The sequence below is a fragment of the Drosophila navojoa genome, chromosome 4, assembly GCF_054131105.1.
Source record: "Drosophila navojoa isolate 15081-1374.11 chromosome 4, UAZ_NAV_1.0, whole genome shotgun sequence".
NCBI classification, from domain to species: domain Eukaryota; kingdom Metazoa; phylum Arthropoda; class Insecta; order Diptera; family Drosophilidae; genus Drosophila; species Drosophila navojoa.
In genome coordinates this window covers 3,881,157-3,897,689 of record NC_142892.1, presented here as the reverse complement: position 1 = coordinate 3,897,689, position 16,533 = coordinate 3,881,157, and the positions used below count along the sequence as shown (strand labels likewise).

Genomic DNA, 16,533 nt, shown 5'->3' with positions numbered 1-16,533 from the left:
ATTGAAATGACATTCGATGCGGTGGCTTTTCACTGGAAATAATACGCAAGTATTCATTAGGTTTACAATTTTATTTTTACGCATTTTCCGCTCCATCAGTGAAAAGAATTGGAGTCAATTGTGATTGAATGGGTAGAAGCTGATTGGCTTGATTGGTATATACTGAAGTAAGTCATTCAATCAAAAGAATGTATAACAATCGTTGCAATTTCATAGTCTTAGATTGAGCTGAGGTGGAAGCTAAGAGTTAATGGAGCACAGATTGACTTTATGCATAGCTGGAGTCTATGCATTGCTTAGGATATGTTCAGATCAACCAGTCATTAAAGTTGTCTTTCAATCATCTTTCAATTTTTCTTTTGATTGAAGCAGCACTCAGTCAATTATTCAATTACGATTGATTTATAGTTATAGCTGAGTGTAACATCATTTAAGTAGTTCTATCAAATATCTTCCACTCTATCATCGGTAATTCCCTTTAGCTGTACTGATGTAGAGGTCCACAGTCGAATCAGTCAAGCATCAGTCTCTCAGTTACTGAGTCATTCACTTATATATAAATATATCATGCGAAATGTGAGTGTGTATCCACTCGTTTAGTTTAATCGAATCCTTAGTCCAGCTCTTGGCTTTTGGCTAACCTAGCTGGGCATGAGCTGCTCCATTGTTGGGGCCATTTGGAGCAAGCCGCATTTGTGGCTTTCATAATTCGAGCGACCCATTTCGCGTGAAAACTGTGTCGACCCAGGGGCCATTGGACAGTGGACGGGAGACAGGAGACGTGCAGTGGCAGCAGCAGCAGCAGCAACTGGAAGTTTTAATTTCAATTTTTTATTGCTTGGAATCTGTTTGGACAGCAACCTGAGCCACCTTGCGCTGTGGCAAGTTTTAGTTTTTATTTTCACTGTTTTTTTGTGGCAGCAATGAAAATGTTTTTCGCTTCGCTCAGCTCTGAATGCTCCTTGTCTCTGTGCCGCTTGGCTTTTTTATTTCATTTTTTGTTTTTTTTTTTTTTTTTTGGGCACATTTATTGGCTGGGCGACAAATTTTTATTGCCCAGTTTTAGTTTTGGTCTGTGGCTGCATATGGCGCTGATTTCTTCTCACCAACTGCCCCGGCTCCTGCTCTAGCTCCTATGTCGGCCTGCTGACAAAAGTTTTGGCCCGTCCACAGGCTGCGGGTCTAATCATATTGCCAGGCGCCGTGGCCAACCCTCGGGTTACGTGATGCATTTTTACAAGACCTGACTGCTCCAGTCAGTCGAAACTCGAGACACGAGACGGGCTCTGACTCCAAAGAGTAGTTCGAATCGCTTCGCTGCTCACAATTTGACTTTTGATGTGGGTATGTGCGAGCGTGAGTATCTGTGTGTGTGTGTGTGTTGAGTGAGTCTGTGTGTATGTGTGTGACTGTGTAACCTAGTGTGTGTCTTGGCACGCCCCGCTGGCACAATGGGTTGCTGCGAAAGTTTTTGTTTTAAAAAAGATTTTAAGCTGCATACATAGAACGAGTGCAAGCGAGGTATAGTTAGAGAGAGAGAGAGAGAGAAAGAGAGTTTTATAGAGTGCTGAATATACTTTGAAATTAGAAACCAATTTGTTCAACATTTTCGACATAGATACCCTTTACTTTCGTAGTTAATAAAGCAAAGAGGAGTTCAATGATTTTTGAGTTACCATTTATACTCAATAAGTTCTACTCTATTTCAGCTATTCACATGTCTACATAGTTGGAAACTAACTTTAATGGGTGCAAATTTATATTAAAAGTACTAGCTTATGCTATAAAGTCGAATTAATACCTAATACTAACTAAGTATCTAGTTGATTTAATCTCTTATGCCTTTGCCTGTTATTGATCCTTAGGAAGTACTAAGTTTTCGTTTCCATTCCTATCTTCTGATGTAGTATATATATTCATCTGTATTGCATATGATTGATTGACTTTATGCCTTTCGAATTGGTATTTTTGTCTGTCGTTTTTCGGCCCATTGTTCAGATTTGGTGCGGCGCATTCGACATGTCAGAATTTGTGGATATTCTGTTTAAATACCGTAATGAAGTCTGCTTATACAATATAATGTACCGTGTTTGTGCTACGTGCCTTGGTTATGTTATTGCACGCTAAAGCCCAACTTCCGCTCAGCATCCGCCAGCGGCCTCGCGGCACGAGAGGCAGCAGCCGACCGAGCGAAAAGAGAGAGTGAGAGAAGGAGGGAAGGGAGGAGTGAAGCGAGAAGAGGCGCCTGGCTCGGGTTGTGCTTTTATTTGTGTGCCGGCAAATCTTAAACTTGTTTTACTGCTCGTTAGTGTTAGTCGCCCGACTAGCGAGTCGAGCAGCAGCCCGAGTGCGTCTGTGTGTGTGTGCGTGGAGTGGAAATGGAATATATATTGCCACCATGACACCCTATTGTTATAACACGTTCCACGGCCCAAGTCAGAGGAAGGCTGCGATTGGGAATGGGTTAGAGATGGAGGACGAGGCTGAGAGACAGCGCGACAGCGTCTGTTCTGTTGCTCAACTGGAACTGAAGTCTGTGTTTGGCCAACCAGGCACTGGAGTACACTAAAGCTAGAGAGCTTGACTGTGTGTGTGTGTGTGTGTGTATTGATGCGTGTGCCAAGGTGCATGCTAAGTGCCACATCCCGGCATCGGGCGCCTTGGCTAATGTGGAGTGCCAAACGTTGAGGTAGGAAAAAGACTCTCTCTCTCTCACTCGCACTCTCTCGCTCTCTGTCTATTAGTTCTATCTCTCTCTCGCTCTGCTCTGCTCGTTTGGCTGTCCTGGCAAATGTTTGTCCAGCATAATTGCGCTCAGCATGCAGTTTTCTCTTTGGCCAACATTCCCGGCATCTCCGGCAGCCGGCTGCTCTATGTCCTCGCCACTTTTATCGTTTCCGAGTTTGGCTTTGCTTTTCAATTTTGCCGCATGCGGCTTTCTTTGGGGCTGCTTTAAAGGATTTGGGACTTGTTTACGTGGCGTATTAGTAACATTTATAACGAAAGCCATCAAAGGCTTCGATGCGCCACAGGCGCCATTGCAAATGATTTTCATCTCGGCCCAGCTAACTTAATGAATTAACAAACAACCACAAGTTATTTGTTGTCCCAGTGAAGTGTGTAAACCGCATCATAACAAAATCATTATATCAAATATAGATTTTCTAGATACCTAAGTACATTATGAATTTTCTATCTCTGTGTGCCAGCTTGACATGTCGTAACTGTGCCCAAATAATTTACATTTCAGCTCTTCATTACTCATTAATTGCACTAAGTAACAAAGTTGTGTGAAGAGCCTGCTGCAGGACAATGATTGAGCCATGAATCCGATTAGTTTCGCATGAAATTTGCAAGTGTTTTGTTTTCATATTTCTCGAACTGAAGCCCACTTGAGTCTGTTTGACTTATTTAGCAGGAAAATTAAGTACGTTATCAGCACATTGTGTAACAGACATTCAAACATTTAGCTATTTTCTATTGATTATATAATTATATTCGTGTTTCATTATTAATATTAACCAGATCTTATAGTTGATTTATTCACTTGGCTCGTAATGGAGTTTTTTCTTAATGCAGTTTTTATATACTCATTGCAGGCAGCTTGCGGTTGACTTTAGCCTTGACTTTAATCACTATAACACAGAGGAAATCCCTACAGATAGATAGATGCTCAGACTACACTTAAATGCATTTACTACTCATAAAAGTCTTACAATATTTTGATCCTATACTTATATAATAATTTTCTGGTCAAGCTTAAAGATCTTCTATATTTTCATTCATTCACACATACGAACTCATCTGAGTTCTTCAATTCACCAGCCATTCGGGAGGTCGGGAGGGTATTTGAAAACTTAAACAACTTGTGTGCTGGCTTTGATTTTCATTCAGTATTGTCGAAGCAATTGCTGTGACTGGCCATGACAATTACTGTTTCGTGTTTAACCATAATAATCTGCTCAGTTATTTGTGTAATTAAACAAGCAATAAACCCCCCAGTGGAAACGTCTGTGGAAACGTCTGTGGAAAGCGTAAGCCCAGTCCAGAGAGCCATAAAACCCCAAAGTCGAAACCACTTGGGTCTCTCTCTCTCTCTCCCTCTCTCTCTTGTTTGTTCGCCAGTTGTTTTGTTAAATGTTATAGTTGTTGTTCGCTCGTATTTGTGGATGAGATTTAAAATGTTTTAATCAACTGCGAATATTATACAAACATAACGTGCATATACATACATATGTATGTATGTCTGTTGGTTTGTTTAAATATTTGCAATGATGTGCAAAGTGTTTTTGTAGCTGAGCTTGCGGCTAGAAGTTGGCAAAACTTTGCGTAATTTTGCGGCAATTCTGTGAAAATGTAATCAACATTTTTCCATCCGAATGCCAATCACAATCGTAACTGTTATTCTCGCCCACTAAGAAGGTGTTGAACTTTGATTGAATTACTCAATTAAAACGCAATTAAACAGATCAATAATAAATTTATATATATGAATTTGTTTATTGCGTCGTTATAGAGTGTTATATATGTATATAGGTATTTTATTTACTTTACTTCTTTCTCTTTTTTCGCTCTGTGTAGGTATAGTTGTTGTAAACACTATGGTTAAATTGTATATAAATTTGTATATATGTATGTGTATACCACTTAAACTATTATTATTCAATTGTTGGTTAATAATAATGCATCGATAACACATTAAATGCCAATTTCCAAATTGTTGCTGTTGTTGTTGTTGCTGTTGTTGTTGGCTAAGTGCGCGTCAGCATTCCGTTGATCATTATGTTGGCCAAAGCGTTGCGTCGCTTGCGCCACGCCCCCATGCCTTGGGCGTGATATTGCAGCTGGGTGTACCACTGCTTAGTGCGTAAGCCATCCTCAGCCTGTGGAAGGAAAGAGAGAGAGAGAGTGAAAGTGTGAAAGAGAGTTAAGCATATGTTGTCAAAGTGTTAGACATATTTGATTGAAACGTCAGTTGGACAGGTGTCATATGTGTGCGTGTGCCTCTGTCTGTGTGTCCAGTTCGCCGTAGCTAAACGCCACAATTTATGCAAAGCCCGACTCGTCCTTTCACGCAGCGACAATTTCTCTTTATTCCACGTTCGTTTTTCTTTTCTTTTCTTTTTCATTCTCTTGTTAAATTTCAATAAATGTCATTCATTTTGGCAGGCACTTTACGTGCGCTGCCTCAACGCACTTCAAAAGACTGCGGCGGGAGGTCAGGGCGGTTAGGGGTCTCGTGGCAGGCAGCCACCGCAATCATCTACCCGATGGCTTAACTCGGTGCCTCGGGGCAACAAAAAAATTCGCATGAGTGAAGCTGCGTCTCGCTTTACATTAGACAGGATTTCAAATGGATTTCTATATGTGCTCCACTCTGTATGTGTGTATGTGTGTGTGTTATGAGTGCGTAGGCGAACGTGTGTGTGTGTGTGTGTGTGTGGCCTGTCTGTTATTAAATACGTAAACTGTACTGTATGAAACTGGCATTGTGCAGCTCCCTTGCTCCCATAGGTATGCCATATGAATTTTCAAAGGCCATCAAAACTCTTCTGTTGCACGCGAGCTTTATTTTTGGCAGCGGCAGCCGTGTCAGCTGGCATTTGTAATGGATAGTCATTACTTTCCTAATGCCCTACTTCTATGATCTTCTGATTTCCCAGTCTCATATGCTTTTACTCTCTTCTACTGGCTTTCTCATCTACTCTTCCCTACTCTTCTATTCCTCTACGATTCCATTCCTCTACTCATCTGCTATGGAACTTTGTTTCGCCTACTCTTGCTCATCTTCTCTCTTCTTCTTTCCCACTTTTCTATCCTTCCATTCTTCTACTCCCTACTTTTCCACTCATCTACTATCATTCTCTTCTACCCTCTTTTTCTTCTACTCTCCAATTGTCCTCTTCTACTCTCCTACCAAACTACTCTCTGTTTTCTACCCACATCCTTTTTTCCGCTAGTTAGTTGGCTTTTTTCCGCTGTCTTCGTTAACCAGCTGTTGCCTGCTCTTGTAGCTGTGTTAATTGTGTTGTTGCTGCTCTATTAACTTGGTAAGATCATCAGGCTGGGCACATCCACAGCCAGCGTGCCGTTGTAGCGAAAGCTGAACCGAAACTTGTAGCCCCGCATAGAGAGGGAAGAGGGAATCCCGCCAAACGGCTGGGGCAAAACTAACGAAGCCCAAACATTTGCTGGTGTGCAGTCAAAAGGCAAACGGTTCCATTTAAATGCCAAGTCAACTGACAACAGGCAAAACCAAATCCGAGCGAAGGCGAGGAGGGGACGTGGAGCCAAAACAATGCACAGGAGGCATCGTAGCTAGGCTTAGGTGGTGTAGGTGTAGTTGTAGGGGTAGGTGTAGGGGTAGGTGTAGGGGTAGGTGCAGCTGGCGTCTACTCACTTTGAATATGAATGTGTCCTTCGATGAAATTTCCTGCACTTCGAAATAATCATCCCAATCCGCTTCGCTGCACACAACACATCTGTCCAGATACAACGGCTCCCGTGTCAGCGTGTACCGTCCGCACTTCTCCTTCACCATCAGCAGCGAGGCCTCCCGAATGCCATTGTGCTTCGGGAAATTCAGTTTATCCGACATGGCCTGCTCTGCCCTATAATTGGTACTTGGCTGCCAGAAAAAAAAGGGAAAAATGGAAGTGGAAATAGAAAATTGTGTAAGGCGAAACTAAACAAAATTACAACTAGAAAAAGCGTAGCTTGAAGCTCGGACCGAGGACCGAGGAGCGTCGTGCTGCCTACAGATAACGCGAGCACACAAAGCTTGTCAGGCAGGCAGAGCAACAACTGCCGCAGGAAGCAGCAAGACAAGCAGCAGGACTCGAACCAACATCAGCACCCAAAACAACAGCCCAGAAACAAAAAAACAAAAAATGGGCCAGAAAAAAGAAATTGCCTTGAATTGAGCAATTGTCGGGTAAGGCTTTTGCAAAAATTTAGAGCAGGGCACAAAAACCAAACAAGTGACATACGCACTGCGTCGCCATCGATGTGCCACAATCCCATCGCCCTGCACAGAGCGCACCCTGCTGGCCTTTTGGGATACTCGGCTTGTGGCCCACTTGACGCCGTTGGTTATTTCTACCCAGCAAACGTAAGGATGCATGGAAGAGAATATGCTACTGATGTGGTGCATATAGAGTTTATATAGAACTGCAATACAGGGTATCTGCTGGGCGGGCACTCTCCTAAGTGGAGCACACTTTGCTATTTTTTGTATGGCTCGCCTACGAATGGGAAACTCGTTTTGTTTTTAGGCATCAAAAGCAGATAGTTGCTTGGATAAGCACTTTTCATTAGGACAGGCCGGATGCGCTTCCGTTCCACTCGATGCGTCAACGGGCAGTCGCCCAGCTGCTGCTCGCTTGCCACTCCACACGGTGGCCCTAGTCGGCTTTGCTCTGATTTGTTGAAATCTTTTATCGTACGGCAAAAACTGTTGCCATGACATCAGTTAGTTCGCACATGCTCCCGGCTCTGTCTTCCGGCCTGCAGTCCACTTGAAACCCAGTTTGGAAGGCGTGATCCCGTGCAGAGGCAAAAAGGAGGAGGGAGAGGTCGAGCAGGGAGAGATGAAGTGAGGGCTATTAGGTGCAAGCTGCGCTCGCTAATTGCCCACACCTCATGTCAAACGCCCGAGCATCGTTTGTCGCTTGTCAAACGTGACCGGGAACTGAAGTAACAGGTCCTGTTGGGGGGGCAGCTTTCACTCCTAACTGCTCCCTCTAGCCTTAGCCTTAGCTTTGGCTTTGCCCTCCATTCATAGCTTACCTTGCCATTGGTCACGAGCAGCGCATTCACTGGGGTCAGCTTGATGGTGCGCGCCTTCTTCCAGTTGCTGTCGGTGGGCTGCGTGTAGAGGAGCTTGCCCTCCATGGCGAAGCGGACCTCATCGTGATTCCACTCGAGTATGTCGATGGCCATTTTGCGCAGCTTGATGTTTATCATATCAATTTCGCAGGAGGCACGCCGATTGGGGCTCGAGGAGCTGATGCGGCGCCAGAGCTTGGTGGGCACATCCTTGGCCTCCTGGTTGATGTGATTCAAATGCAATTCAATTTTCTCCTGCGCCTGTTTCAACAGCTCACGTCCCTCCAGGTGTGCGGGCGTCACCTTGTACAAACGCGCCAGCAGCAATGGATACTTGGTGACACGCTGTACGGGCACCTAGAGAGAGAAAGAGAGAAAGAGACAAAGGGAATCAAGTGAGAAACAGACGCTTTGAGGCTAGCCATGCATATAAAATACAATCGAGCATCGGCCAATCACTTACCATCAGAAACGAGTTGAGATTCATGCGACGCAGCACGGCGTTCTCCATTTGGGAGACCTTCAGGAAGATGCGCAGCAGCTCCTTCTCCTTCTCGAGGTTGGCCAGCAGCAGGCTGGCGCCCGCCTGTCGCACGCAATAGCTCTCGAAGGCGTGCAGCATTTGGGTAAAGTCGAGAAAGATGCGTCCAATGTTGACCGTCAGGAGATCATCGTCGCCCTGCTCCAGAGCAATGTCCAGGGCGTCTCGCATACGCTCGGCCAGCGTCTGATTGTTCTCGAGCAAGTCTTCCGTATTGAGGAAGATTGCAGAGAGCTGCTCCTGGGTGAGCAGGCCGGCCACCAGCATCGGCTGGCAGAACTCCTCCAGTATGATTTGCAAGTCGCGGCCATATTTCTCCTCCGTCTCCACAATCTCGGTGATAATCTCCTTGCGCTCCACCCGCTTCTTGCCGCACTTGCGGCACACGAGCGGCGCATAGAGGACGCCCGCCTCGCGCAGCTGCGTCTCCACAGCTCCGTCGCAGTCCTCGCACAGGTGCAAAGGACTCACAGCCGGCTGGTACTTGCTGCGCGAGGACTTGCTTGTCTCGGAGCCAACGCCCGAGTCCTGGCGCTCTACATCGCTGCCGCTCTTGCCGCAGATGAAGTTGTGCGGCGGCGGCGACAAGGAGCTCATGTTGCTGTGGCTATCGTCGCAGCTGACGCGCTTCTCCAGCTCGCTGAGCGTGTCGCTGGCCTCCTCTTCGATGATCTTCGGATTGTTGCTGTAGTCGAAGCTCTCCTCGCGCACCAGCCCGCGCTCCTTGGCGTCCACCAGATAGGAGAGTATGTCGTATTTGGAGGCGCCCTCAAAGATGGAGCGCGCCGCCTTCTTATCCAGCTCGGCATCGCTCAGTGGGGGCGCGGTGAGGGGCAAAGGCGGTGGCACTTCGTTGATCTCCTCATAAATGGGATCGCCATGATGCCTGATGGATTCATAGTGATGCTCGGCCTCAGTGTGCGTGCTGTGCTCGATCTCCGCCAGAGTCGCGTCCACTAGAAGCTGATAGAACTTGGCGCGTGTCGAGGCGTCCACATCGGAGTCTGCTGCGGGCTCGGCCTCGGCTGGCACCTCCTCCAGCACGCCTGAGGCTGTCATCTCGCTGGAGCAGCTCTGATAGCAGTCGGACTCATTGGCCGCCGCCTCGAAGTCGAACATCTCGTAGTTGTTGGCGGAGGCGAAACTGTTGGCGGAACTGATGCTGCCCCGATTGGACAGACGATCCTCCTCTTTGGTCGTTGTCGTCGTCGGCGTCTGGGTCGTCGTTGGTGTCGCCGTCGTCGACGCCGCTGCCGGCTGTCGCTCCTGGCGCACGCGCTGCAACGAGACGTTGATCAGCCGGTTCATGTCCTCGTGATCTTTGGTGCCGCTCATGTCGATGCCTTCGCGCGTCCGCTGCAGTCGCTCCAGCGAGTGCTCGATCAGCTCTGCCACTGTGTCCGTCTCCAGGCCGTCGGCCACCTGGCTCAGCATCGGATCCTGCAAGAGCTTGGCAATGAAGCCACTGCTCGGCGCTGCCTCCTTGGTGGGCGTGGCAGCGGTTTGTGTCTCCTGCATTTTCTTGCTGCGCAGCGCATCCGTTGCGGGCAGCCGCAAGCCGCAGACATGCGGCACGAGATTCCGCTTGACAGCCTCCACGGGATTTCGTAGAATCTTAAGCAGCTCCGTCTCGTGCGGCACCAGAGCAGCGCTCGCTGAAGGAGAAGGCGGTGGTGGAGTGGCCGGCGTTGAGCAAATCGCTGGCGGCGAAGGCGTATTAATGGGCGTGGTTGTGGTTGCTGAATGCCTGCTGCCCGCTGTGGCCAGTTCCTTGTCATAGTCCAGCCTGATGAGGGTGCGACCGCGTCCACTCGAGCTGCTGCTGCTCGACGTCGAGCTGCTCGACGTGGATGAGATGCATGAAGCGGAACGCTGCAGATTCACTTCGCTGGAATTGCTGCTCCTGATCGGTATAATGGCAGCCAGATTGGCGTGCTGGCTGCGTAGCGTGTTGAGCAGATTGTGCTGCTGGATGAGCTGCTCCTCGGCGCTGCTGACGCTGATGCAGACGCTGTTCGCAGTCTGGCTGTTGACCACCACGGAGGACTGGTAGAGGGGCTGGGCGGCATCGGCGCTGAGATTCATGGTGGAGTAGCAGTCGTCGCCGTTAATCAGTATCGATGTCTTCTTGGGCGCCACGTCCGACTCCGCATGCGGGGAGTGGCAGCGCATCGTGACATTGTGCTCCAGCTGCAGAGGATGGGCGTCCTGTTCGCTGTGCGAGATTTTCAGGCGATGCACCTCGCTGCTCTTGTTAAAGGGCGCCACCCGGACCACAGTCCTCTGCTGTGGCTGTGGCTGTGGCTTTGGCTGTTGCTGCCGAGATGGCGATGGCGACGGCGACGGTGATGGCGACTGCGATGGAGCGGAAGCAGGAGCAGTTGACTTATTGATTTGCTGCGGCTGCGGCTGCGGCTGCTTCTCTAATCCGTTTGCGGTCGGCGTCTTGGGCAAAGGCGGCGGCGGCGGTGGCTCCGTTGGTCGCCTTTGAAATAAATCTCTCGAGTCGTTGCGGTTGCTTTTTATGCGCAGCGCCATTGTGTCCTTAAAATTTAAAATGACACCAGACTGCGAGGGGTTTGCTGCTGAGTGCTCTGCCTGCTCCAGCTCCTGCTTTTGCTGCTGCTGCTGGTCGTGCTTGTCCTGGCCAGGCTGTGGCCTCGACTTGGAGCTGGGCGGGGCAGACAAATGCCTTTCGCTGTGAGCGCGTCTGATGGGATTTCGCGATTGTGTCGTTTGTGCTGCACGCTTTTGACTTGCCCGCGGCCTGCTGCCGCTGCCGCTGCTGCTGCTGCTACTGGCCTCGTCCTTGCTCTCCTGCTGCTGATGCTGTTGCAGCTTACCCTGTTTCGACTCAATGGCAGGCTCAGCCTCAGCCTCAGCCTTAGCCTGCTGGTCGTGGTCCTCGTCTTTGTCCTTGTCGTTGCTATTGTTGCTGTCGTTGTGCTCGTCATCATCGTCATAATCGCGATTTGCTGCTGTCGTCTTTTGGGCTGTCGCTGCCGTTGTCGTAGTCCTTGTCGTTGCTGCTGCTGTTGTTGTTGTGGCACTGCCTCCTGCCAAAGAAAAGAGTAGAGAAGAGCTGGTTAGTGGCGAGTGGCAAGTGGTGAATCGCGTGTCGCAGCTAGCAAAATGTTGCCTTTTGCAAAATAAACCGCAGACAACAGAGGCAGCAAACGCAAGCGCAAACGTTTTTTTCTTTGCTTGATGAACGGTTGAAGGGAAAGAACGGACCCAGCCAACAGCTTTGTGTACGTGATGCGAAAGAATGGAGGGATATCGAAAATGTTGATTACCCTAATTAAAATTAAGTTACGCTTTTTTCTACGATTTACATGAAAATTAAAGGAGAAAGAAGACAGAAATTTGGCAAATTTATCATTATTACTGATTTTGATCAGCGTTCATCACAATAATTCTTCCTCTAATTTAACTTGAGATTTTGATAAAAATATTTGCACAGCCTAACTAATTTTAGCTTTTAGCGTCTTTCTCTTTATGGAAGCCTCTTTCTCACAGTGTATTTTTAGCTATATTTCGGCTAAGCACTTTGACCACTTGGCTGCACTTTATGCATGCAGATTTATATGTCTTTGGGGCGGCCAGCAGTTGCCCGCGGGTAAAACCCACCCAGCCACCACCAAGTCAACTACGCAGGCAAACGGCCAACCACCAGCCCAACCACCGACCCAACCTACATCCTTGTGTGCCACGTTGACAGCCACTTAAAGATGTGCTTGCCAGCGATAAGGTGTTTTGTTTTGGTTTTGGTTTGGCGGCGGCTTTGCTGCTGCCCCAAGTGGCCCCGCTGCCCCACTGCCCCACTGGCCGCCCAGTGGGTTAGCTATTCCTCATGCTCGCTGACAATATGTACATATCTTTATTTATGGTAAATTGGGTGATTTACGTTGCGGCCGATAAGCGTTTGCTTTTCAGCGGCTGCCGTTCGCCGTTCGCTCTTTGTATCTGGCATGCTCTGGCTGTCCTGCGCTGGCATTTGAATTGCCAGTCCTTGAGGCTGGGTGCACAAGTCAACGCTGCTAAATGGCGTTTGGGCATTATTTAGAGAGGGGCTGACGCTGTGCTTTGGGCGGTTCGGTCGGGTTAAGAGAGCGCGAGCTGCGGGGCGAAATTGGATGAAAGAACGCGGCTGTCACCGCAGGCAGCGGCCCGAGGGGCAGAGCGCGAGACGTGGCAAACAATTTGTGTCGGAATTAAGATAATAGATTACATTTAAATGTGTTTTGCTCGCTTTATTTTGGTATTTTTATTTGTTGGCTTTCGCCGAGTCTTAACTGAAATGCGGCTGCGAAAAGGGTTCTCGTAAGCGCGTATCTCTAAAATTTGAACGGCGCCGCTGACGTCAGATAGACGTCAAGTCTGTGCGACGATAAGCAGGCACTTGCAGGACATGCCATCAGCCATTTACACCCACACAGACACACAGACACACACACACAGACAGAGACACGCTTGCTGATGTCCTTGAGCAGCAGCAGCAGCAGTAGCTAACGTTGTCCTTATCATGCTCGCTCTCGTCCATTTTAATGAGTGTGAAAAGTGAGCTGGTTTTATGGCCGTGCGCTGCGGTGTGGTGCGGTGCGGTGCGGTGCGGTGCTTGAGCTTTGGCCATGTCCAAAGGTGGACATTTTATGTTAATGAGTATCATCAGCGTAGAGATTTCAGCATTAATGATGTACATCTGTCAGATATGGATGGTGCCTGCTCTCGGCCACTCTAGCACTCTGAGTGGCTTTTGCCTATGGCGTTGGCGTCGACGTCGGCTTTGACTTGAATCGAATTAATTATTTGTGGCAAGCACTTGAATTTCAATCGAACCTTTGTGTGCTAATCGCATTTCCAAAGTTAGTTTTCTATGCAAAATAGCGACAAATTACAACAACAACAGCAAGGATATCAGCGACAGAGAGAGAGAAAGTGAGATAGAGTGAGGTGGCTGTAGAAAACAATGCAGACAATGCACAAATGAGATGAAATCAACTCGTTCTCCATTTGCCATGCTTTGCCTTTCGTTTTGTTGGCTTTCATTTATTTCTTCTATATTTTGTTTTTGTTTTTTTTTCTGTTTTACTTAAGAGTACACTAAATGCCACCTGCTTGGCAGCTCGGCAGCTCGTTGTCGAGTGCGAGCCACTTAATGAGATTTTGTTGAAAATTACGTTTGCTTATCTTGTTGTTGTTGCTGTTGTTGTTGTTGTTGTAATCGCTTGTCTTTGAGTTAAAATATTTAATTAACACCTTTTGTGCTGTAAGCAGCAATACGTATAAGCGTAGCCCAATTGTAAAGCATTCGTGTTAGCTAATAAAATGAATGCGACGGCGTATACGTGATATTTGATGAGTTGACAAATTCCAGCAAGAAGTTGACTACAAATTAAAATTGTTTTTGGTAATTGGAGGTGAGCAGAGAGAAAAGTTTGACAAGATTCATATGAAACAAAGTAGAGCAAAACAACGACAACTATAACAAATATCTCAATAGAAACTCTAGATGCAACTGGGTCAATTTATCTATTCTGGTATGAGTGAATGTATGTCTATTTATCTATTGTCTGAATCCTCTTTTTAGCCAAAATCTAACTTGATTATTTTTCTAATCATCTCAGCTATGCTCTGAGATACTAGAGTATAGCTCTGGCTATACAAATTCTATGGCCAATTATAAAAATTTATCAAATGTCTGCAAGCAAAACACACACACACACACACAGCGTAGTTAGCTTTGTTGACCCGATTGATTGGCTAACTAAAATATTTTTGTAAAGAAAATAGATTTGTCAATGAAATGAAAAGCTCTCTGATAACAAGCTTATTTGCCACTGAGCCAAAGAGGATGCAATGGAAATTGCACGAGTATGACACGCAAAATGTTGTTGAAATCAAATGGAAATGGAAACATTGTTGCAAGCTCTCTTCAGTTGATGCGATTTATGCGCCAAATAACTTTCAGTTTGTTTTTCATTTTAATTAAATTAAATGCCAAAAAAAGGTTTTCTACAATTTTACAGCAATTTCGCCAAAGCTAAAAATCAATCTCTCTCTCTCTTTCACTCTCTGTCTCTGTGTCTCTTTCTAGTTGTCGCTCGTTATCTGATGTATAAATATTGTTGTTCAGTCTATTATTGTTGTTATCATATAATATGTACGTCAGTGTGTTTGTGTGTGTGTAAGCAGCGTATTGAATAGGCATGGCCGTGGGCTGTAGGCAACGGACTGGGGGCGTGTACATGGGCGCTGGTCCATTACAAATGTGTCTGTGTGCATTTGAGAAGAAAAAGTAATTAAAAGCGTTACTTGTCGGGATTAGTAAAACATTTTAATTTAGTTGTTGCACAAAAGCAAAACGGACAGCTAGCCAAGAGAGGGTAAAAAGAGAGATCACAGGAGGGAGAGGGGAATGATTGAGGGGCTATAGCGAGTCAAACTGAAATGGGTCAATAAATCCGAGCTTAATTTTATTGCTATGCGCGCTCTTTTCACTAGTTTCCAGAGCGGAAAACGAAAAACGAAAACGAACAAATATAAATCGCAATGGTAAACAAATCAAAATAAATGAGTAACAAAAGCAACGGCAATGGCAAAGGCAACGGCAAAGGCAACGGCAGCGGCAGCGGCAAGACGGACTGAACTGAGTGAGCAGATGCGCGCCCTGCCACTGGCACGCCCCATTCTACCTCATGCTCATCCTAATGCTTAGCTCCACACTCAACTTGCTGACAAGCTGACAAACTGGCTCGACTCTGACTCCGTCTGGCAAAGTGCCGAGCTGCGATTGGGTTTCTGGGACGGCGATTGCGATTGTGACTTGAAGACGAAGATAGGGGAGACCAGAGCTAACAGAGATAATATTGCTCAAGAGTTCGGGCTGCAAACATTGTGCACATTTTGGCTCATTTCAATAAGAAATTCGCAAGGCGAGGAAAAAATTTACTAGCCATAAAAGTCAGAACATGGCAGTGGCCGAAGGAGGCATGTGGAGGCGTGGCAAATGATAGTTGTTTTTCGTTGATACGAATTTCAAGGGATAAAGCATATAAACTCGCATTAGAAATGCACGAGTTGATTCGAGTTTCATTTTGTCAGTGAAATAAGCAAACAATGCCCATTGCAAGTGGCAGGCAGCAGCAGCAACAACAACAACTGAGACAACAAAGCAGCAACAAAGTGCAGCAGAAGGTGGCATCAACAAAGAAATGAGCAGTTCGGCATGGGATTAAGGAACTCTTAAATGGCCAGCAGAATACCCAAGATGGAATACTCTATATATTCACTCTAAGTCCGAAATAAATGCTGACTACCATATATTAAATACCATATATTAAATATACTATATAGATTTCAAAGAAGAGAAGAGCTATGAACAGTCAGCCAAATATAGTTGCATCGAGTCTCGTTTTATAATTCCGATCAAGTATATATATAACCATACATATAAGTAGTTTATGGGGTTTCCTTAAAGGGTATTAAATGACGACAAGAACAACAACTGCTGGCTCGACTGCGCTTTTGGCTGCTGTTGTCGTGGCACGTTTTGTTGGCCTGCACAACATTCATTTCCTGTTTCTTGTTGCTGCAGGACGCCAGATGCTGCTGACTTGGCCACTGGGTCGCGTTTTGTCTTGAGTGGGTCTTCCTCTGTTTCGGCTTCTTCTTTTAAATGCGCGTAAACTACTTACAGGGCGCATCCGGCGACGCCAACGTCAGCGCCTATATTATATTTTCCCATTTTGGGAGTAGAGTAAAAAAACAAATAAAAGCAGCAGAAAGAAGTGGGAGTGCAGCTGAAAACATATTGCCAAAGCGCAAAACAGCGAACGGGAAGATGCGTTGAAAATCTTTTATCAGTGAAATTATTTGCCCAGGGACAACGGCTACGGGCAACGGGCAATGGGCAGCTTGCAACGTGCAGCAGAATGAATGCGCCCGAAATGGCGAAAAAGAAATAATATCCAGGAAAATGACTGCACGAACACGATGAGGAGACGAAGAAGAAGAAGAAGAAGAAGAAGGAGTAGAAACAAGAGAGCAGCGGAAGATGTAGGCAGGCGTACGGTTAGCTGCCAAGGGAGAGGAAGACAAAAGCAACTGGCCAAAACAAGTCTGGCCCCAAGTTGCAGGCCAAATGTGTTGGAAAATTTCTTACT

The 16,533-nt window shown here is 46.6% G+C and overlaps 1 protein-coding gene across 2 annotated transcripts in view; it reads right to left on the bottom strand.

Moving 5' to 3' along the window:
- Positions 1 to 4,477: 4,477 nt before the first annotated feature.
- Positions 4,478 to 16,533, bottom strand: part of RhoGEF64C (Rho guanine nucleotide exchange factor at 64C) — a 126,063-nt gene continuing 114,007 nt past the window's right edge. Inside the window, exons 5-8 of one of the 2 annotated variants that reach the window (XM_089260159.1) lie at positions 8,291 to 11,424; positions 7,789 to 8,184; positions 6,401 to 6,628; positions 4,478 to 4,883 (exon numbers count right to left, since the gene is read on the bottom strand). In XM_089260159.1, the coding sequence (XP_089116285.1) occupies positions 4,752 to 4,883; positions 6,401 to 6,628; positions 7,789 to 8,184; positions 8,291 to 11,424 (3,890 nt within the window). In that variant the 3' untranslated portion in view covers positions 4,478 to 4,751. Of the gene's footprint in view, positions 4,884 to 6,400; positions 6,629 to 7,788; positions 8,185 to 8,290; positions 11,440 to 16,533 lie in introns of both variants that reach the window. The other variant, XM_089260158.1, reaches the window with a different exon arrangement.